The sequence below is a fragment of the Homarus americanus genome, unplaced genomic scaffold (genome assembly GCF_018991925.1).
Source record: "Homarus americanus isolate GMGI-L3 unplaced genomic scaffold, GMGI_Hamer_2.0 scaffold50564, whole genome shotgun sequence".
NCBI classification, from domain to species: domain Eukaryota; kingdom Metazoa; phylum Arthropoda; class Malacostraca; order Decapoda; family Nephropidae; genus Homarus; species Homarus americanus.
In genome coordinates, this window is record NW_024715014.1 from 4,813,075 (window position 1) to 4,837,012 (window position 23,938).

Sequence of the window (23,938 nt, forward strand, 5' to 3'; positions counted from 1 at the left end):
GGATGAGATTAATATTTTTGAAATGATAGGCAGTCTATGTGCAGTGCAAAACTTTTAAAAGGAATATTTATTACAGTACGTGTTATAGGGAAAGATCTTCCAGAGATAGGGAATATGGTGACAAAAGTGAGTTAATTTTTTTAGTTAATGTATAATTGCAGCAGTTTAGCTTTTAATGTAGTTATTTCATTACAAACCAGAGGGTATGGCTTATAGGAAAGAAAGGACTGAGGAGAAAGTAATTCTAAAAAAAATGGTACAGGGAAGTTCAATAACACTTGAATAGAAAATATATATGAATATCATTAGGTGGTAAAAGTATAGAGGAACCCATCCATTATATCACTTGGACCCGGGAAAGTACTGTACAGTATATGGTAGAATTGTAATTGATAGTGAGGACAACAGGAAGTGTAAGGTTAGGGAGGTATAAACGGAGGCAGGGATTGTAGGGATAAAATGTTTTCAGCATTGTTGTAGACATGTACATACAGTACCAAAAAAGACTATCCCATTGCATTAAGAATCAAATATTGAGCAAAACGAGACCAAAATTGTCCGCCAAACTAGCAACAGACTTGTTAACAGATTGTTGTTGGAACTGAAGAAACCCGTTGAATGGACTTAACAAACGCAAACTAAGTGTCTTGACGAATTGACATACATCACTGCATTATGTTTAATTTTGGCAGGTGCGAACAAGCAAAACTAACAAGTTAAACAGTTAAAGCATGAGCTGCTGCTTGACGTTATGCTTCCTGTTACGTAACACCCCCCGCCCCTCCCACCTCTCTCGCCCGTCAAAGATTTCCTATTACAGTACTCTCGTGTTTCTTTACTTTTCATATTGCTTCATACTTTCCGTATTGTTTAATTTGAGAACGCATTGGACACGTCTCCCCATGGCTAGTACATCAGTTATGTGAATCGGGTTAGTGATTCGATAAAAGTTTATTATTAATATTCTAGTAAACGTAATTTAAGATTACTTCTATTGGCGAAAAAAAATACTTAGTGCGTGTACGTTTTTACATTTATTACAGGAAATACAATATTCAAATGCAGCCATTCCTTATAAGTTTAACATTTAAACACATGAAAAACAAAGCATTGTTTTGAATTGTATATAGCAAGATGTAAGAACACTACACAGGATGAGTTGAAATCCCTTCAGGTTGTTTAGGCAGGCGAGAACTGTAGCTGACGGACTGCACCCACTGTACAAATTAATCTTCAATAAAGTAACTTCATTCTTTGATCTTAATATGATGCATAAATCTCAATAATCATATAAAAATAGAAAATGTTTATGATATGACTAATTATAGTTTTTGATAGGAAAAATAAATCTGGTTTGTTTTGTAAATGAGTCAAATTTGTAAAAAAAAATAGGGGATATAAGGACTTAACCCACCTTGATGACTCAACCAGGAATTTGCGGACTTAATTTCGGCCAGGAAATCAACAGAAACAAGATGAATTTGAATGTAAATACTATTTTTTTTATTGTATTACCTATTTCTAACAAAACAGAATGAAACTTAATTTGTGAAGGTAAGTACTAAGTAGGGTAGGTGTGTTTATATGCTTCTGCAGTACAGTAATTCATAAGTATTTCCACATTCGAATTCCCCATTCTCCCGTCCATTAAAAAAAAAACACTGCCTTAAAATACGACTACTATTACTACCACCACCACTACTACAGTACAACAACAATAACTACTACTATGACTACACACACACGCACATACACAGTTCTGGTATTCCCCAGGAGATTCCCAGGACGACACTACTACCTGACCCTATTTATATCTATATTTGATTTTGTTGTTGAGGTCTAATTAAATGGTTTCTAGGTAGTTTATACAGGTATGACACGAGACAATAAAGGTAATAACAAAGGACAGATAGGCCTAAGTGGGGAAATGATACATTTCATAACTAATTAAGCTGCATTGGAATTTAAGCAAACGTAAGGGTTTTATATATTTTCTCTGGATAAAAATTATGGTAATATTTTTCTTAAACACTGTTCGGGGGAAATCCCACGGAGGCGTTATTACTAATTTTGAGAGAAAAAAAAACAGTGGTTGCCTTGCAGTCTACCTTTTAGTGTGGTGAGGAGTGGTGAGCCGCACTTCCAACCTCACAGTGATTCACAATAACCTCGTCCTTGTGGTATACGTATGTGCTTGTGGACTGTGGCTTGTGCTAGTATAGTGTTGTCTGCGGTGGAAGGTGGATGTGTTGCGTACTCTGGTACTCGCCCCGTAAATGTGAAGTACTGTTTATCTATATGACTTACTGTAATTTGTGACTGTCAGTTTCTTATGCATATGTACACAATTAACGATGTATACAAATGTTGTGTAAGAAACATTTAACTTTCAGCAATACTTCACGCCAGGAACTGAAGTAACAACACCAACAGGTAACTAATGGCGGTGCCCCTCCAACTCGGCCCATCTTAAACAACCATTAATGACCACTGATGTTAGCATTTCGTATAAAACTAATATAATGATGTGTCGGCTTTTATTTATTGAGGGTCTGTTTCTCGCCCCAATGTGACGTAGGTTAAAATTCATTTTTATCCCAATAGGTATTTCTGATTCTTTTTACCATTATCACTAGAATTCTTTTTTATTTATTTATTTTTTTGTTCTTGTTTTATCCTCTTCACCAATGATCGGCACGTAAGCCACTTGGGCGATCGTTCACGTTTCTTGATTACTTTTCCTTTTAGTCAGAAATAGATCTTCTTCAGCCTTAACAACATCAACCTAGAGAAGTCGACTTGTGAAAGAGATCTAGGGGTACTTGTAAGCCCGGACCTACGGCCTAGAAAACAGTGCGTTAATGTTCGAAATAAGGCAAACAGAGTATTGGGTTTTATATCTAAAAGTGTAAGTAACAAGAGTGCAGAGGTGGGTGAAAGGAATCAATAAAGGGGATATAGATAAAGTTCTTATAATATCCGAGCAGGATAGGACTCGGAGCAACGGATTTAAGTTGGATAAGTTTAGGTTTAGGAGGGAGATAGGAAGAAACTGGTTCACAAATAGGATGGTGGACGAGTGGAACAAGCTTAGCAACTTTGTAGTAAGTGCGGGAACTCTGGAAAGTTTCAAAAGGAGGCTAGATAGATTCATGGATGATAGAGAGTGGTGTAGTGGATTTCTCCCCTACAAACGCTGTTTGTCGCTGGGTAGCCGACCCCGCGAATTCCCCAGTGTATGCCTCGTGGTCTGGGTCAACCAGCGCCGCCATACATCACGGAGGTCAACTACTAAGCCACGCCTACCCCTGCTATTTAAGACCTGACCTTGTGGTGCCCTCTCTCTTCTAGCTACAGCCGCAGCAAGCTACACCACTTCCTCCACCGCTGCCTGGCGGTCCTCGCTCCCGCCGGCGAGCATGGCGACCCACAAGCTGGTCCTCCTCTGAGCACCCTCACCAACCAGCTCTCTCTACATCACGCTTGTAACCACGCTGCCACTTCCCAGCACCAAGCTGCATTGTACATCCAATACAACATGTATACAGAGAGCACATCGTGAGTTTCCTTTCTCCATCCCATCCTGAGTGGGAACCAAACATCCCATACCCCACAGTGGTAGTAATTCTCGACAGGAGCCGCCATGCACAGGCCAACCGGCCTATTGCAGACTCCTTATTTTCTTGTTCTTAATGGCGTTTCCGGCGCAAATTTATATTTTAAGAGTATTTTAAGTACCGATAAAATTACCAACAATATTAGTTGTTCAAAGTGGGCAGGGCTTTGAAGCAGAGGAAAAATGTGGGGTAAAATACTACAATGAACACCAAACAACCATTAAAAACCTCACCGAACCAATAAATATCCTAAAACAATCAAGGTAGGTATTTACCTACCTTGAAAACAATACGGAGGTTGGCATTAGTACCCCCCCCCCTCCTACACACTCCAGACATGGAGGCCTAGTGTTGGAACGCAGCTGAGTCGTGGGCTTGAAAGGCCTTGACGCTTAAGCTTTGGCACAAGGCACAAAATCAATGTTGTCAAAAATATTTTATGATTTATTTAACAGTTTTTCTTTTATATTACAGATTCAAAACAAGATGAAATCCTTGAGGGTGTTGGTCGTAAGGAATTTATTAGCACTGATGATCTTTATTAATTTATCATGTTCAGCATTCCCCAACAAGGAGGATTATGACCCACCAGTTGTTGATTCAGGTAAACCATAGTTTATTGGATGTTTGTTGCATATATATATATATATATATATATATATATATATATATATATATATATATATATATATATATATATATATATATATATATACTTTATTTATCAATGCACTTCAAGAGAGCTGCAGCACTCAAAATGCATCACAGTTTTTTTTTATTCACCTTGTACAATATGATATCTGTATTAGTATGGTTGAATAAATTGTTTCAGTTTCAATTTCAGAAGGTCAAGACAAACTGCAAGAAGTTCTGTCATCTAACTCTTCATCTCCGTCCTGTACTGATGAGGAGTCATCACATAATTTAAATTCTAGTACAAGTCATTGCCCAGATGTTGCCTCTCTCTACAGATCTGCATCAAAGGTAATTTCCTGTTTATATTTTTCCCATAATTTCAGTTTATTTTAAAGTTCCATTTACTCAATGGTTAAATTCCTGGAAAACACCACACAGTATGAATCCATAAAAATAAATATCCTGGGGCTATAGAACATAGGGAGTCTGGTTACGGGCTTACTTTACTTTACTTTTATCATCTTTACCAAATGATCGGCTCATTAGCCGCTTGGGCGATCGGTCATGTCTCAGTTACGCACTGTTGGCAAGTACTGGCATTACACCGGCTCCTGAATGTACCTGAACCCGCTCCAGTGTTGGTCAAGTCTGGTCTTGAAAGAGCTCACACTCGGTGCCGTCACAACACTTTCTGGAAAAGTTTGCCCTCACAGTTTTCTGGACTTGCGGCTTGCCTTAATTCCTTGTGTTGGTTACAGGTAAGGTAGATGTAACCTACTATAGATGAATGACCCTGTTACTCTAATTCTTTTCTAAAGATACTTTTCTTTGTGCTTTCAATACAAATACATTATAGCTACAAGTAATAAACACTTTATGAATAGCAACTTGTTACTGTATTCTAAAAATTAGAAAACCAGCAAAGAGAAGTGTGCAGACACACAATAAGTGGGTGGTGGATGTAAGACATTAGATAAAACACTTTCCTTATGGATAATAAGAAACAGGTTGTATATCTTGCCTTTTAAAGTCAAACCCTCTAACATAAAACTGGGATACAGTACATACTGAAGAGAAAAATTACCTTTTGATCAGATATTACTATAAACATGTTTTCATGACACTGGCAACAGTAAACTTGGGCATATGGGCAGATTTTATTTGGGGGTGCAGTCACGTACTAACCCAAATACCGGTAAAGCCTCGGCTGCCCGAATTTATACTTAGTACTGAACCTGTATGTGAAATTTATGTTCTTTTCTTTTTTTTATCAAAATTCATTAATCAATATTACTGTCAGTTACATTCTTTTCTGTGAATAATTAGATAGGTGAGGTATCCATAATTTTTCACTGACAACTTAATTGAACAAGAATACTGAAAAAAAAATCTTAAATAAAAAATATCTACAATTATTTACATGCGACAGTAAACATTACTTAAAAGAAGTGTGATCACCTATTCTTACTTCTGCTAAATGTATCAATAATCCTGTTCATGTCATTTTCAATAACTTTTGTGGCATAGGCATGCTCATTGTTCAAGATAGTGATACTACAGTAGTACTAAGACGTTGCTCTCCCATGGGTGTGTGGAGGTATGTTTTCATTTGACATAGTGCACTGAATGATCTCTCTGGTGTGCATCATGTGGCCGGAATTGTAGCAGTTCTGTACAACTATGGCATGAAGTCATTCAATTCGTTTTGGTACATAAAATTTACTGTAGTAGCATTTCCTATGATTGATTCCAATTGGTTTTCAAGCAGAAAATTACAGTACAGGTATTAATTTTTTTTTTCAGTAGCAAGAATGTCTTTGTCAAAGTTAGTCCTCTGAAACTATGTCCTTATACTCTATAGTCTTAAGTTGTGATGTTTCTAAATAATATTGATAATAGTAATGTCATCTCTTTACAGTGGCCACAGAATAAGAATTTAGCAGTTCGATTAGTACGGATTGATGGTACTTTGAACCTTACTCTGCTGGCTGATATGGTCCTTGTGTCTTTATCTCTCCAGGGTGCCAATGTGACACACATCTCTTACCAGCAGCAGGTCAGATTTACATATACACTATCACTTAAATTGAAACCTAATACTGTATACTGTATAATATTTTTTTGTGGTGTCAGGTGTTATAAATCACTTCCTAATTAAACTCTTGAACAAGTTTCATGTCAGAAAGTAGTTTCAGGCCTAATAGAAAAAGTAATATTCTTTGCTAATGCTTTGGAAGTTTAAATTAAATTAAATATAAAAATACATTCTTTTGCTGTTTCTCTCTTTCTTACCCTTTTGGGTCCCAGTGTTTGTGTGGCTGATTTTTGTGCATGAATGTTACCTGCATTTTGAAGCCATGAGTAGATAGGTGTGTATGAGTATCATGACCCTAACATCAAACTTCATATGAATATACCTTGATCTCATTATATATGATGTTTTAACCTACAATTGTGTATCTTGGCACAAAGATCCATGTTGCTTTCGATAAGACCTTTGTCTTGACCTCTAAAACTGAGGTTTTAGTGAAATCTATTCCTTATTCCTCATGCAGTGTATGACCTTGGATGGCACCCTTGAGCAACCTGGCACCTGCTTTAGCACTGGTATGCATTTTAATCTTGACCTTATTTTGAGACTACTGTGAACTCGTATACAGTATACAAAACATTGATTTTTTAATACTGCCCTGGCACCAAATCTGCTATCATGATGTTCTTCTTAATTTATAATAAGGAGATAACCATTTCCTCATTTGAGCATGCTATGCATGAAGGGAAACATTTTTGTGCTTTTTGTGTTTGTCCTGTGTCCAAATTTGTATGATTCAGTTCAACTACAATGACAGGAACATTAAAAGTCTTGTGGACACAGGTGAGATAAGACCAAGGTGAGGGTAGGCCTGGAATTGGGGGGTTAGGGGGGCTGACTCGGTGGTGGATACCTACTGTTTTTGTATGAGAGGTGATGGTGACATGTCTTGTGTGTGCGTGAGATTGGTGGTACAGTATACAGGTATTATTAGTTACTGTATTTTATATAATATTGGTGTGTGTACAGGAGTAAATATTTTAACTATTATGCACTAAAGTACAGTGTGTACAGTAATAAAAAAGTGAGAACAATAGAAAGTGAGTGTATGTGCAAGGAAGTGTGGAGTATGCACGATAGTGAGGGGCAGTGGCTATCACCAACACAGTGCCAGGTATAAAAGAATTTAACAACTGACTGAAGCAACCAGTAAATGGAAGTACAATTTCTTACATTTTTTGCCTGTTAGGTCTTTTTTTTTTTTTTTTTACCTTTCACCATAAAACTTCAGTACAGTACAGTATAGTATCTGCTTATTAGCCTTTAAATCACGGTTGTTGAGTTGTTAACAGTATTAACTTGCATCCATTCACCACAATATTTTTACTTTCTTTTTTATTGTTAATGTAATTTAACTTTTGAGTAGTTGATGCTGGAGATGATAAGGAATCCACTAATCAATTTATGGATGCCATAGGTATTGCAAGAGTGCAGTTTTAATCTGTAAAAATGCAATGAAGTATTTAAACTAAGTTGGTTCAGACACTGAGGAAGTTGTCAACAAGTTAAGATATTTTAATAGCTTATTAAAAAATTAAGTGATAATAATTACTATTATGTGTATAATATTTTCATGATATTCAGTATGCAATTTTTTTATAAAGTAATTTCCTACATGTAAAATAGATAAAGGAAGTTGATTATCACAAAATATTTTTGTTGACAGCAACTGTGCAAACTGATGACTTTGGATCTCAGTAACAACCCAAATTTAGGTGCAGCATTTTTTCAAGAGCTGGAGGACCTGCCCTCTCTTACTAATCTGCTGCTACACAGGACATCACTTGCTACCATAAGTTAGTAGTACAGTCTAATTTGTATGTGTAAACACTGAAGTCTGAGTCTTCCTCTTAGTACCCATTACTGTATGCAGTATTATTATATTCTCTTTATCAAAAGAAGTAACGAGCAAATTTTTCTCCAAATTCTTTTGTCTTAATGTTGTGTATCTTTTTGCAGTGTAGAAGTTGGTACTCCTACAAGTACTTTGAGTGTTGTTAGGCTAGAGGACTATTATGGTACAGTGTTAATATAATTAATATTGCAAGTATGGTAAATAAAATTGCTACAATTAATTTGGAGAAGAAGCCTACAATTTGCTAGGTATATGTGTAATGAGACATTGTTGTAAGATATTGTATAATTTGGTTACAGGGGAGTGAAACTAATTTTATTGAGGTTAATAGTGAAATTTTTGTTTGTCATATTTCATCAGTAATCCAGAATTATATTATATTTGCATTCTTTCTTTTACAGGGTTACCTGACCTTTTGTCAAAGCTGACATCTATACAGCACCTCGATGTTTCATATACTGGCCTGCGAGATGTTCCCTTGGCAACATTTCAACACAACAAAGTAAGTTGAAGGAAAGAAGTCACACCAGTTTCTAATTCTTGGTTGTAACAACTTAACATGTACAGTATTGAAATAACCTCACTACAGTATATACACAACTTGTGTGGCTGTTTTTTTATAACTATCTAACTTGTTTACCTAATGGCCAATCACTGGAGGTGGCGAGTTAAGATAGCATTCTTAAAGTCTCATCATCAGCTGTGATGTGGCAGGTGTAAATAATGTACAGTATAGCGCTTTGGTAATTATGAGGGACGTGGCCATCAGCGCTTTGGTAATTATGAGGGACGTGGCCATCAGCGCTTTGGTAATTATAAGGTATGTGGTCATCAGCGCATTGGTAATTATGAGGGTGTTTTTAGACAGTTTTGTATGCTGATTACTCTCAGTTCTATTCATTTTCTTGGGTAAATGCTTAGTTTTCTAGATATAGGTAAGCTAAGAGATTGGTTAGGTTTGGTTTGTTGAGGTAGCACGTGATTTCATCCATTTTTATATTCTTACACAACATAATATACAGTAGTATGCTCTAATAAAATCAGTAAAAACTGGGTATGGCGAGTTATTGCCAGGCATTAACATACCTAGGTATAAAGCTAGATGTCACATTCTGGACTATATCACAAAAACTGGTTTTTAGAAAAAAACGGCTTTTTAAACCCATTTTCAGTGAAAAACAGCAGACGGTCACGATCTGAAAAATTACCTACGGTATTTGACTATAGCATTTTGATGTTTTTGATATTAGTAACTTGATTGACATCATAGAGTTGGGGATGAGACCCATTTGGTGAGAGAAATATGTTGTGCAGTATATCATTTTTGAGCTTGTCATTTTTCATTGTTTTGTTTTTTGTTTTATCCTCTTCACCACTGATCGGCTTGTTAGCCACTTGGGCGATCGATCACGTCTCTGTTACTTTTCCTTTTCTTTTATCCTCTTCACCAAATGATCGACTCGTTAGCTGCTTTGGGCTTACATTCATCTATGCTCTAAGAGGTTATTTACTACTGTACCTTGGTATCGTTACATTGTTGTTACATTGTAAGTGTTTTTGTAATTGCTTTTATTTCAGAAAAAATTTTGTAATTGCATTACTTGCCATTAATTAGTTTTTCATGTATCTTGACAGAAACTGAAGTCTCTTAACTTAGCTGGGAATCGGTTAATCCAAATCAATCTTGATAAAGGTAAGCATAATTGAGGATGTATTTTTGTTACATCAATTTAGTTTGAAAATCTTTTTTAGAAATGTTGTTCGGTATATTTTGCTTTAATAAAACCTAAGTTCAGTTCCTGAAAGGTTAAGGAAAGTCTTTTGGGATCTTTCCTTTCACATACTGTACAGGACAAGCGGATTACCACAGGGCAGTGTACTGAGCCCATTGTTGTTTGTTTGTATCATAAATGACATGCTAGAAGCTATACACTCCTCTATACAAATGTTTGCAGACAGTGCCAAGGTCTTCATGGATATTAAGAACCAAACTGACTATGAAGAGCTACAGAAAGATCTCTGTGAGCTTCAAGAATGGTCGAAGAAATGGCTGCTAAGAGTCAGTCTCATGAAGTGTAAGAGGATGCACCTGGGTCATACCAATGGTGAGATGGTGTATCACATGTCCCAACGGGATGGAGAAACTGCAGTAACAGACACTAAATGTGAAAAGGACCTGGGTGTGTATGTTGACAATGAACTGAAGTTCTTGGGCCATTGTGAGAAGAAGGTGAATCAAGTGACTAAGCTAGTAGGTCTTATGAGAAGGTCGTTCATATATCTAGAGATTGTCAGTTGATTGCCACCGGACTGGTGCCTGCACTACAGCACCTCAGTTACCCAGAGAGATTGAAACACCTGCAACTGCCTAGCTTATACTACAGCTGGGCAGGGGGTGAACTACTTGAGGTGTATAAACATCTAGGAGGGCACTACTTAGTTGAGTGTCCATACCTGGAGCTTGCAGACATTCGCCCCATAAGGGATCACAACTCAAGGTTGAAGAAGATGCAAGCCCAGAAAACTGAGAGCAGACTTTTTGGGAGTGAAAATTGTAAACTCTTGGAACAATCTGCCAGAGAGTGTTGTGACGGCACCATGTGTGAGCTGTTTCAAGATCAGACTTTTCCAACACTGGAGCAGGTTCAAATACATTTAGGAGCCAGTGCATGCCCAGTACATGCCAACAGTGCATAACAGAGGTGTGACTGACCGCCCAAGTGGCTAACAAACCGATCAGCGACGAAGAGGATAAATGTAAAAAAAAGTAAAAGTAAAAAGAGCAGTCAGAGCTCACTACATAGGGTGAGGAGGGGTGGACTGAGTAAGGGCATCATTCATATAAGTGAGAATATTTTTCATAAACTATAGGGTAGTAAGAGTAGAGTACTGTGTTCATAGAATGAACATTTGTGTAGTGCGGGATACCTGTATATACGTACCAGTGATATCTCCGATAGCTGGAACAATTGGTGCAGAGCACTTCAGGAAACGAGAGAGTTCTAGGTAACAAGATGACTCTCCCAAAGCTGGAAAAAATCCCTCCTCCGGAATTTTCCAGGTAATGGAAAAATGTTCTCGGAAGTTCCAGAAATTGCCCATTGCATCATCTCTCGAACCCGGAAAAAACTCCCCCATCCCTGGAATTTTCCGGATATCGGGAAATTTTTCTGAATTTTCCGGAAAATGTGTCCCTCGGAAAATTTCAGTTCCAACTATCGGAGAGTTCCGGGTTTGAGGGATTCCAGTTAACGGAGATATTGCTACTGTATTAACCTTGTGGTGCTGAATTTATTAATATACTGTACCAAATAAAATTTCAGTGAAGGCAGATACCTGAATAGATATACTGTACAGTAAAGCATTACCAAAATTTTTTGCGAGTATACAATAGGTGTTTATGAGCCCCTTTGATAAATTGATATGCTCTAATTTGGTGATAATGACAAGTGCCACTGGAAGCTATGTATATTGTACTGTGTGTATAAAAATAAGAGATTTATAAAAAAAAATTTATTGTCACCTGAAGGTAGACTTTTTGTTCCCTCTCAGGCCTTGTGCAACAGCTGACACATTTGAATATGTCTGGATGTGAACTACACCATGTAAGAGTAAGGTCAAGTCCAGCTGCTGTAGAGACAGGGCCAGGGCTTTTTCCCAAATCACAGTTTCAAATACTTGACGTATCACATAATCACCTCGCTTCTCTCCCAGCCTCCTTGATAAATGTCCTCACTAGCAGCAAGTCTCACCTAAATATTACAGGTAAGTTTTGGTTTATAAATATAAAATATAAAGTTATTTAGACAGTTTCAAATTGTCGGTGGAATATTTACATACCTAGATATAAAGCTCTATAACAAAAACTGTTTTTTAGAAAACAATTCCTTTTTTATATACTGTACAATAGGACTATCTTTATTTGAAATTCTAATTCTAAAAACCAATAACACCCAGTATCCAAAAGTTCCCATGGTACCTTATCCATTCATCTATTGACTGATATTCCTTCATCATGTGAAAGTACCTTTTAACTTTTGGAAGTGGGCACTCCAAACATGTGTATAGTAGACTATGTAGATACTTTATATGATGGATGTAGACCAAAGAGGCATACAGTTTTAAATGTATTAGTAAACATTAAGTTAAGTTGACCGAGCATAGCTAGCAAAGCCATCAGATGCTTATTTCCATTAGGGTCCTTTAATAATCATAATTTTGTTTGCAGATAATTTATGGCAAGAGTCGTGTAATAATTGCTCACTTTACTACTTGAATTACTTCATCAACATGTATCGTAATCTGGTGGTGGGAAAAGAGGAGGTCCAGTGCTTTGATATGGAAGCACTCTTTTCTTGTAGCTGGGAAGAATGTCCTCTTGGCTGCCACTGTAACAAGAGAAAAAAGACTGTGGACTGTACAAATGCAGGTGAGGGGTGTATTGAAATTTATTATAGATACTGTAGACAGTTGTTCCCGAGTTGTTCAAAGGCATATTCAAGATTGTTGATAACTCTTTTATTTGTAGAAATCTTGTTGATTATTATTGTCTAGCATTTACTTTCTGTTAGGCAAAACTGAACAATTTATGTTCAAATAACAGACTGAAAAAATTTTGGTTGTTTTTCAGGAACTTTAAGGTGTTAAAAGAATTAGTTTAGTATCTTTATGTACGAGAATATAAGTCTCGCTGAACTAGTACGGTAAGACAAATATGAAGATCCTGCACATACAGTAATTAGATGGTCCAAACTTTCTCATAAGACTTGTCAAGAGTGTAGTCCTACCTCACTTGGGTATTGCAATTCTCCTTGGTCTCCAAGGTGTATCAAAGAATTCCAATTAATTGAAAATATCCAAAGGATAGGTACCAAACTGGTGTTGGTATTGAAACACTTCACTTAATATGACACAGTAACTCATCTAGGTTGAGTGTGCAATTTTTTGAGTGAAAATTTATTATTTACAATAATATTTTATTAGCCCCAGCACCAAATGAACCTATTGTAAATAATGTGGGAATTATGGTGAAAGTACAGTGTCATTTTAATGGGTTGGGGCTGTCAGAAATCTCCCAGAGGGGGAACTGTTGCCGAGTCATTCCACTGCCAAGTGTCTTACCTACCTAGTGTACTTCCCTACACATAATTCCTTATCACCATTTTTTTTTAGTTTTATATAATATTTTCTTTATTTCTAAGTCACATTAGAGCATTGTTTTCTAGTTGAAATTGGAGGAGTGAAAGGGCAAAAAAAAAGGGACTTTGGCACGAGCGGCAGAAAAAACAAGTACCTGTAGTCCCACAGAACAAAGCAATTGCAAAACTCGCGTGACCACTGTAATGTCTTTTATCTTTAGTAATAGGGACAATATTGATGGTTTTTTTGTATCAGTCTAAAGTCCAGAGTAAAATTGCTGTAGATAAAGTTGGATTCTGTTTGTATTGTTTTCATACTAATTTACTTGCATAGAATGAAAACATTTGGAGTTGCACTACATAAAGTGTGAGCAAATAGTATAGAGATTTACAATTCAAAATTTTTACTTTCTTTGTGTTTTGAGGATTAGTATCTTCCCACAGGATTGGAGACCATTCCCTTTGTGGGGCCAGCTGATGCAGAGACACTTTTAATGTCAAGTAACAATCTGCATAATCTGAGTGGGATAGACTCTCCAGCTTGGTGTAACCTCACGACATTGATTGTAGATCAGAACCAACTTAGTATTTTGGGTGAGTGGTGAAAAAATCTACTGTAAACTCATTTGTAAATATTATGTATAACTGTAACCCATCATATTTCAGGATGCTATCATTTTGCCAAATTCTAAAATAGATATGCTAGGCCTCACCATTTCCTCTAATATGTCATGGAAGCCACACATCCTCAACATTGCTAAAGCTGCCTCCCGAAAGCTGGGAATGCTGTACTGATTCCGTAGCTACTTCCACTCCAGAGCAGTTGCTTGAAGTATATAAGAGATTCATTCGTCCTAACTTGGAGTACTGCTCTCATATCTGGGGTGGCTCTTCTTTTGTCCAACTGTTAGATAGGGTGGAATCAAAGACATTTCGTCTTATTAACTCTCCTCCTTTAGTTGACAATCCTTCTTCCCTTTCTCTTCGCCACAATGTTGCTTCACTCTCTCTCGTTTACAGGTACTTTAATGGGCGATCTTCTGTGGATTTGGCATTCTGTGTACTGCCGGCAAGGCCATGGGCTCATAACACACGTCTTGCCCATGGTGCCCACCGTTTCTCTGTGGATGTCGGTTACACTAGAATAACCCGTTATAGTACATCCTTCTTTCCTCACACAACCAAACTGTGAAATGCTCTGTCTTCGTCTGTGTTTCCACATTTATACAATCTGACTCACTTTATAACGCTGCTTTCCGGCATCTTCATGGTGTAGATTAATACCGTATTATTTTTTGTCCCCTAGGCCCCATTGTGGGTCGATGACCTGTGCCCGGGTGGGCTATTCCCCCTGTATCTTTCAGTCTCCTCAATTGTTATTGGGGACATAATTATTTGCCCCATCTATGCATCTCTCCATCTGTCCATTCTGATCTTGTGAATACCACATCACATGACAAAGCAAATGGATATTGACCAGACTTTTGTGATAATGCTATTGCTGAGGTTTCCTTTTTTACTTTTACTATTTTGTTTACATGACCATGAACGGGTTAATATTCCTTAGTAATATTAAGACTTTTAAATGAAAACACATACTGGTTCTGTAATAACCAATGAGTCTAGCAGGAAAGCTGTCTACAAGTCTACAACTCATTTAATGATGCTTTGCGGGCTTTTCTGTTAAAATTTTATACTCTTTAACAATTGGATAATCATACAAACTTTGGCTTTTCACGGTTTCAGGAATGGAACTTATTTTTCCCCATAAATTATTAATATTAATATATGCTCAATCATCTTATGATGTTTTTTCAAAGTCCCTAACCCCATCACATACTGTACTGTAATGGGCAACACCTGTACATTATTCATAATAGGGATAAAGTTACGTATTCATATACAGGGTACTGTACAACATTTTATTAGTGTACAAAGAATGAACTTTTTTGGAATCATATTGTGATATATATTTCTCAAGTTGATTCTCTTCTCTGCCTTAAGAGCTTTGTGAGTTATTTAATGTTTTCTTAGTGCCCCCAGGATTGACTGGTCACTGCCCTTGTCATGAAAACTGGATCAACAACAGTGAAGAAAAGAATTGCACTCCTCAACACCTGCAAACTGTCAACTTGAGCCACAACAAGATTAAGAGTATATCATCGAATGACTGCTCTCTGCTCTATCCTGTGATGGAATTAAATATTTCTTCAAATTTGGTACAGTAATAAGAAACAACAGTATACTACTGTACATAATTTTTTTTCAGATATACTTCTTATTTGATAGTACATGTATAATGTTTACATATTGCAATAATTGAAATAGGACTACAGGTACTCCTCTACTTATGAACGAGTTACGTTCCTGAGGCTTGTTTGTAAGTCCAATTGTTTGTATGTCCAACTTTACTCTTGTAGATACCAAACATATTGTAAGAAATGAAAAGATTATTGATATTTAGTACTGCTATACCCTTTAATACAGCCTTAAAACCTGGCTCACTCTTCTCCTCTTTGGTAATGTTTGTTCTATCTGGAATTTTCTTAAAAATAATCCAGTCTCATCCACATTAAACACCTGTTCTGGTAGGTAACCCCCTTCAGTGATGATTTTTGTATCTCTGAAAGTTTGCAAGTTGAACGTTCTTAAGTAGAGGAGCACCTGTAGCTGGAATCAGTATGGTAATGTTAAAAATGGGAAGTGGAACCACGACAGATTGGATGACGAGTGTATAGATAATATATTATGACAGAAGGACGAGTACTAAATAATATGGCAGAGTATGTGTAGCTCCATTGTATGTAATGAAAGATGATGTGCATGAGTTTAAAAATTACAAGGGATTAAGTCTGTAAAGGTATTAGAGAATGTGTACAGAACAGTATTTACTTGTGTATAAACCGATCTCATATATAGTTCAACCTCTAAATTTTTGGTCAAAAAGTAAAAGTTTTTCATATATCTGTTGTGTAATTCGATCCTAGCTTTTGAGAAATATCCGATATAATCCGAGACATAATTTGTAGTGAGACATCAGTTTCACTGTAACGTGTCTTGGCAGTGACCACCACCACCACAACAGCTGATGCTATGAGCAGTTTTACCATCTCTGAAACTGACTTCCTCCTGTTACTATGAGGAATGAGATAAAATAATGCAGTACAGTACTGTATATATCCAGAAAATGTTACGTGCGCACACATTTTTCATACAGAATGTGCAAAAAAAGAAAAAGTTTATCATGAGGTCAAAACATAAAGATAATGAATACTGTACTGTACTTCTTACGACCGCTGACTGGAGTCACCCGGATTGTGTGAGGAGGGAACAGTGGTGGAGATCTCAGGTGCTACAATCTCCTATGCATAGTAAAACTATTGCCAACTGACAGTGCAGTACAGTATTTTTTCTTTTCTTTTATTTATTATATACATTAAAATTTTTATTTATTCCTCACATTTACTGTTACTACAGTATACCCGTGACCCTGGTCCCTTATAGCCTCAGATAATGAGCAGTTATATAAAAAAAGATGTGGTGAAAGTTTTTGGTTGGGAAAGCATTCCCCACTATTTACATGAATTCTTTATGTGGGAAAAATGGTCTTGATATTAGCAGTTTCATTAATTGCAGTGACTTTTAGGATTCATCCCTTGTGATAACCAGCGTATTCCTGTTGTTTAAATGGTATAATAATACAAGAACAAAAATTATATGGATGGACATGGAATCACATCTTTGCTAGTTTTTATGATAATTGTCGTTATGAATGGTGACAAGTGAAGACGGCATAGTATACTGTAGTGCTGGTAGTTAGAGAAAAAGAGAATCGTGTCTCATTGGTTAAATAGTGAAGATAATAGCTATAGTTGCAGGGATGGATGATGACTAAAGTGATGACTATCAGAGGAAACATTTTAGGGACAGAGTTTTATTTTGGTGGAAAGGAGAAGGATTAAATATTTTTGCCTGTTTTTAGTTTCAGAGCTTGGGAGCCCTGGCCTGTGTATCACTGCAACGTCTACAGGTCTTAAGATTAGATCACAATATGATCAATAATGTGGCAGAGTCAGAATTTGCTACTTATCCGTACCTTCAAGAGCTCTACCTCTCTAATAACACACTAGAGATGCTGCAGCCAAGGATAACAGATTTAATGTTTAAACTTAAGATTCTTGATGTCAGCCACAACCTTTTGGCAAAGTTCAGCAGCAACAACAACAGGTATTTACTTGACTTTCATCTTTTTATACAACTTTTATGACCAATCACTTAGCAGTTGTTCTAGAATCAGGAGATCCAACATTAGTAGCTAGGAGTGATCTTACATTTATTCTCCCTCGATCACTACTGTACAGTGGGGGACAAAAGGTTGCTCCCCGCAGTGAAATTGAGTCATGGGAATGAGTCTCCAAACTGACTTGCCCTAACTATTGTATCTTGTTGGGGGTCGATGCTGCTTCGTTTTGGGAGGGAGTGAACATTTGACCCCAACTGTACTTGACATCCTAAAAGAGAGACTAGGATCAGAAGCTTTTCTTTTAGTAAATTAGAGGGAGGAGGCTTGATGATCAGTTGACACCACATCAGTGAGATTGCATCATGTACTGTACAGTATTTCTTCTCAGGTCAGCCACAGATGGTTATACAAATGTCAATCCCTTCATTCCCAGTCACGTCCACATACTTGCTTCACTTCTCTGAAAATAAGTCCTTAGTACCTCATTATTTTAGCACACTGAAAGGTTTTATGGCTGGGTCTCACAAACCTAAGTGTTAAGTTAGGAGATATTTATATGCATTTATGTTACAATCATTAACTTAGGTTTATTTACTGTTTAATTATGATTCAAGTGTGGGTTAGTTGTGAAAAACTGACCACCTGCTCTGTGACAAGTTAACCTTTGATATTGTGAGTACAAAAATCCCATCTGTCTTGTGATGGTTTAGAACACCTTGGCAGACCAAGGGTCAGGCCTGGAATTAAGGTGGAATATCCAGATGTAAACTGAAATAGGAATTTCAGGAGTTTCTATTTTCAGGATGGTTTGGGTGGCTCACTGAGATGCCCACTTCAGGGTTAACAGATCTGCATGTAGTATTTTATTTTGGGAGGATGTTTGGCAGTCCTCTTTGTTCTGTTTTAAGAAGTTGGAATAAAATTAAGGTGATCTCTTAGCCAATTAATATCAAATTTAGAATTCTTTATCAAAATGGGGAGCTCAAGGTTTGTTTCATTGTATCCTACTACAGTCCTGTATTAATCCAGCATTAGACCTGTTCAGTGGGACTGCTTCCTTTGGCGGTGTAAGTATATTTAGCAATTGGAGCCCATAGATTCCTCCTTGTCTTATTAAACTGGCTATGGCTTATATAAAGTTTGAAATTCCATTTTATAACCAAGTCTGGATTTGGCAACTCATATTCTTTCCTTTCTTCATTTGGGGCTGCTGGGGCATGCTGGGGTGTTGGTCAGGAAGGAGTACTTTGTAACAGATGTCAACAAATGAATGTATTTGAGTGTCTCATATTATCCTTACTGCAAAACATTTTGATTGTTCTCTCTTAGATTTCCAAGTGGAAATGTTTCAGGACCCAGGTAGAAAGGTGGAGGGTGATCTTATTATTAGATTAATTTGTTTTTTAGATTCCAGTTACAATTTGGGCCCCCAAGACTTGGAGTTTCAATTCCCAAACTTGACTAGTATAAAATTGCTCAATCCTAACTTGTTTATAAAATGGGGTTTCAGGTTCTTTCATCTCTGTCTTGTAATAGACTTTGAGTATCATACATTCCCTGGTAGCAGTACAGGGAGTACTGGATGTTGGCGAATATATAATACAGTCTAGTTGTGTAAAAGAAAATAGTAAATTGGTGTATTACTTTGTACATGTCTCCAAAAATTTTAAAACATAAGAATTTCCTAAGTTAATGAAATGTTACTCTCTGCAGGTCTTCTCATTCTCCATTTTCCTCTATGGGGGTGAGTCCACTAGAGGAGGTGTACCTTCATGACAACAAGTTCTCACAGATTGAACCAGTGCTTGACCTGGAACACATCTCCACCTTAAAGACACTTACCCTTTATAACAACCTCTGGTCATGCAACTGTGCCAGCATTAAAAAAGTAAAGGTAATTGAATGTCTAGTTGCTTAATTTTACTGATTCATCTTTGGAAGTTACTCTTATGATTGCATTGTAATTGTCAACCATGGTTTAAAGGAAGATGATCAGTGACAAATACTTTTTACAGAGACAAGATTTTTATAACTTAATGACTCATGCTGACATATGGCATCCCCAAAATTGTGACCAGGCCCCAGGTAGCTGATCTGACTTTCTGGCTCATTTACACACATAATTGCAGGGTTTCAATTGTTTCTTTTACTACTACTACTACTTTGCTGTCACTTGGAATCGAGTATGACGATCATCCAGCTATGATACAATGATACGAGTGAGTTCTGAGGTGACTAAATGCGGGAACTAATTCCACTCCCAACTGCCAACCCACAGAATCCCCCAAGTCAGAGATTGTCTGACTTATTGGGGTTTCTGACCTGAAAAATGAGTTTGGTTAATGAACAACAAAAACGCAATATAATACCTAAAAAAAATTATAACTTAAATAAAATACATATACAGGTACAGTATATTTTGATAAAATCACACAGGAAAAAGGGAAACAGTGGAGCACCTAAGCTTTTGTCTTTATTCAAGACATTTTCAGAGGCAACTGAATTACAAAGACTGAGAGAGGCTTATGTACACAGGGTGACCTTACAAAACATGAGGTCAGGTCAAAACATGACATCCACTAATCCGCACACCAACACCACCGCAAACATAAGAGGTACTTAAAAGAAAGGGCAATGTAATTAGTCATGTTAAGTCGTGTCAAAAATATGAGACCCACTAATCATGTATCCTACATCTACCTCGAATGCTTTCAAAGCATTTTTAACCTTGGGCCACTGACAAATATATTTGTGTAACATATCAGTTTTGTACTGACCATCACTAAGGTTTATGGAATTCAATTCTCTAATCAAACTTGCTTCAACTAGTAGTCTTTCTGTGACACATATTGATTTATACACTTGTAAACTGTTTTCCCAGTGTATGGGATGATTATTGTTCCTTATATGAACGTTTCCATTGTGGATCTACATTTTTTATCAGATCCACATTCGGATAGCAAAAAAGAGGTGTAAGAAAATAAAATTCGGATAAGCGAATTCTCAGTATATTTAATATGTACACACAGGGTATTGAAAGTGTACATACAGCTAGATTTTTCTTTAAGATAATTGCTAACAGAATATTGTACAGTATTTACATTGTGTATGCACAAAACAACAAGAAATGATTTATAATGAAGATTATACTTTGCAGGGGACAGTCTTCAAAGAACTGAAGAATCACGCCTTTATCACTGCTGTCACGAAAATGCAGTGCCATTTGCCGGCTGAAAAGAATGGTACTAATGTCATGCATATGAGGGAAGAAGAGGTGAATTTCTAACTCATATATTTTTGGAGGGTTTGTACTGATTGTCTCTATTAGGTAAATTAGGTAAATAATGAGCATTAAGTTCGTAGTTGTTTGTGGAGCTGCATTGCACTATGGACAGAGTGAATTTTGGGTGAGGTTAATATTGTGTTGATGTTGGTATGGATGGTTCGCACTTCATTGCTCCATTCTACTAGTCTGTATGCCTGTAAGTCCAACCAAGCTGTTTCTATAGCGGGCCTGGTCACCTGCTAGGGGTAGAGATTCTCAACCCACCTCCATCTAATGAATGTACTTTTGTTGCTAATTCATCTATCAGTCAGTGGCAGCCAAACAGTGCAGAGATTACTGTATGTAGTTCTTCTTGCCCAAGTTCCAGCTGTTGGGATTCTGGTTTATTTTCTTAAATTCTTGGTTTTTTCTAACCACAGTCCATTTCCAATGAATATTAAGTTAGACTATCACAATATCACGTCGGAGTTATGTTCCTAAAAACGCGACGTTATACGAAATCACGTTAAGCGGATCAATTTTCCCCATAAGAAATAGATAAAATATGGGAGTTATGTTCCTGAGCCTCCCTTTGCCCCATGAAATACATTCCATATACAGAAAAGCATTGCCATTTCTATAGAAAATAGTGCATACATATACAACTACTAAGTTTGTATTGGTACTCACCGATGGGCGGAGGTGGTAGAGCGAGTGTGTGGTGGGTAGTGAAGCAGAGGAGGTGGATGACTGGAGGGGAGGAGCATGGCAGGAGCAGTGGAGGAGGGTGGGAGGGGAGGAGGGTGGGAGCGGAGGAGGGCGGGAGGGGAGGGGTGTGGTGAGTCACTGAGAGACTGCACCGAGCCGAGAGAGCGTAGCTCGGCCGACGAAAGAGGGTGGTGCGCCTTAGAAAGTAGTCCGTGGCGACGCAAAACAACGTAATATCGGATCACCGGGACGTTTAACAAATTTTTGGTCTCTAAAGTTTAGCGATGTAGTACCGAAACAACCTTAAACTGGATGATGTTAAGTGCGGACTTACTGTATCATTAATGAATGAAGTTTAAAATCATAAAATATTTAATTTTACAGTTACTGAAGGATGACTTGTATCTTTATCTCTGTGACATCATGCATGTTTGAGCAACTATTTGTTGATGTTTCCTCAACTTGTGTTCACTTATTCAGTTTTGGAGTTGTTACTTGTTTCGTAATTTATTTATTTTTTTGCATGAAAATCCATTACAGTTTTAGTATCAGTCTTGAAACCTTTGGCAGTAACTTAGATAAGTCCCCCTACTACTGGGGGATGAAAAACTTAACCCTATATTCCCTAAAGCAGTGCTGTCCCTGCATACTACCATGAAATATTAATTATAGGTGCCATGGGTTTAAAGGTTGAGATATTCATCAATCTAACACTAATTGTGCCATTCACATGTCCAAATCATGTCCATATTATACTTCCAATCAGTCATTTTAAAAATTAACTTGACTAAGATTTCTCGTGTCATGTTTATATCTTAAGTATTATTTTTACCTTTTAAGTCTTACATTCCATAATATCAAAAGTAAATTTTGGCTTTTCTTTTGCAGGTTTGCCAGGAGACATCTCCTGACACCAACTTCATGTCCATGGTGGCGTTCATTATCATGGCTCTCATGATTGTGTTTGTCTGCTACCACATGAGGTGGAGCCGTCTTCTTAACAAAATCATAAGTGAAAAGAAAATGCATGTCAGCCGAGATCCCACTGTTGGGGTTAGTGACTCTTTAATTTAATGGCTTCAGACCTCTGTAATGTGATTGCCTTCAGTGTGATATGTTTTGAGTTTAAACTTTAGATATTTACGGTATTAATCAAAACAATCGGCATCCCATCAACATTGTTACAAAGAATGCATACACATGTAAGAGATAGTACATATAAGGATACTGTATTGTATTCACCTTAGTTTCACGTATGGATGTTGCATCTATCCTATTTACACTGTCTTCTTCCCAAACAGCGGACTTATGATGTGTTTGTTGTCCATGCACATCGGGATTATGAAAGAGTCAAGCAACATGTCATCGCTCCATTGACCCAACATGGCTATTCTGTGGCATGGCATGACAACGTCTTCAGACCTGGCGATTGGGTTCTAGGTAAGACAGTGTGCACTCCACATTTTGTTGTCCATATATTTGATCTCTGTTGCTCACTTCATTTTTCTCTCACACAAATTTTGCCCCACACCTCCATGTTTCATCTCTAATATTTTTTTATAATTGCTCGTAGTCTAGTCTTCCATCTCTCATCACTGGCTTTGTTACATCACTTCTATCCCTCATCTCTGCTTTACATCATTAATGTTTCACACCTCTGCACTTCATTGTTGCACTTCTTTCATTATTTTACACAAGTCTTTATCATTATCATCTGTCTACCTGATTATCCTGTGTCTTTTTATTTTCCTGTTTTCTTTATGGTTGTCTTCTCTTATAATAGTTTAATGACAGACTTATTGCTCCACAACAGAGAATGTGGAGAGAGCTGTGCGTAATTCTAGAAGGATGCTGGTGGTTGTGACGGACAATCTCCTTAATAGTAGGTAAGTCCTCTGTGTGAGCATACATGTGTATAAACATTGAAATGTATTATGTAATGTGTGTGTATATTGTGCCAGATGTTTTAATTGCCTGTATGTTGGCCTGGCGAGTTATTGCTAGGCATTAACATACCTAGGTTAAAGCTAGGCGATGCATTCTGAGGTTTGAACAAAAAATAGAGGAAAGATAATTGTACATAAAGAAGAGTGTCCCAAATATTTAAGCTTAATGGCTAATTTCAGTATTCTGGTGCCACAAATATCTTTTAACTCTCTTGGGTTATATATATATATATATATATATATATATATACTGTATATATATATGCTGATAACCACAAGGAAAGAAGAAAACACGAAGTTCCCAAGCACTTTCGTGTAATTCACATCTTCAGGGGTGATACAGATATTTATATGATGGTGTTTGAAACCAACAAGTGTTAACAAGTTAATCATTACACTAGATAATTAAGGAAAGGAGACCAGAGATATTGTAGGTTA

The 23,938-nt window shown here is 37.0% G+C and overlaps 1 protein-coding gene across 4 annotated transcripts in view; it reads left to right on the forward strand.

Moving 5' to 3' along the window:
* Positions 1–2,106: 2,106 nt before the first annotated feature.
* LOC121853834 (toll-like receptor 2) overlaps positions 2,107–23,938 on the forward strand; it is a 32,353-nt gene continuing 10,521 nt past the window's right edge. The window contains exons 1-17 of one of the 4 annotated variants that reach the window (XM_042348220.1): positions 2,107–2,186; positions 4,092–4,221; positions 4,450–4,601; positions 6,172–6,309; positions 8,012–8,141; positions 8,602–8,702; positions 9,836–9,893; positions 11,753–11,965; positions 12,429–12,629; positions 13,783–13,932; positions 15,373–15,557; positions 17,321–17,565; positions 19,295–19,475; positions 20,739–20,855; positions 22,443–22,607; positions 22,856–22,994; positions 23,368–23,440. In XM_042348220.1, coding sequence (XP_042204154.1) covers positions 4,104–4,221; positions 4,450–4,601; positions 6,172–6,309; positions 8,012–8,141; positions 8,602–8,702; positions 9,836–9,893; positions 11,753–11,965; positions 12,429–12,629; positions 13,783–13,932; positions 15,373–15,557; positions 17,321–17,565; positions 19,295–19,475; positions 20,739–20,855; positions 22,443–22,607; positions 22,856–22,994; positions 23,368–23,440 — 2,366 coding nt within the window. In that variant the 5' untranslated portion in view covers positions 2,107–2,186; positions 4,092–4,103. The other 3 variants (XM_042348212.1, XM_042348227.1, XM_042348232.1) reach the window with 3 other exon arrangements.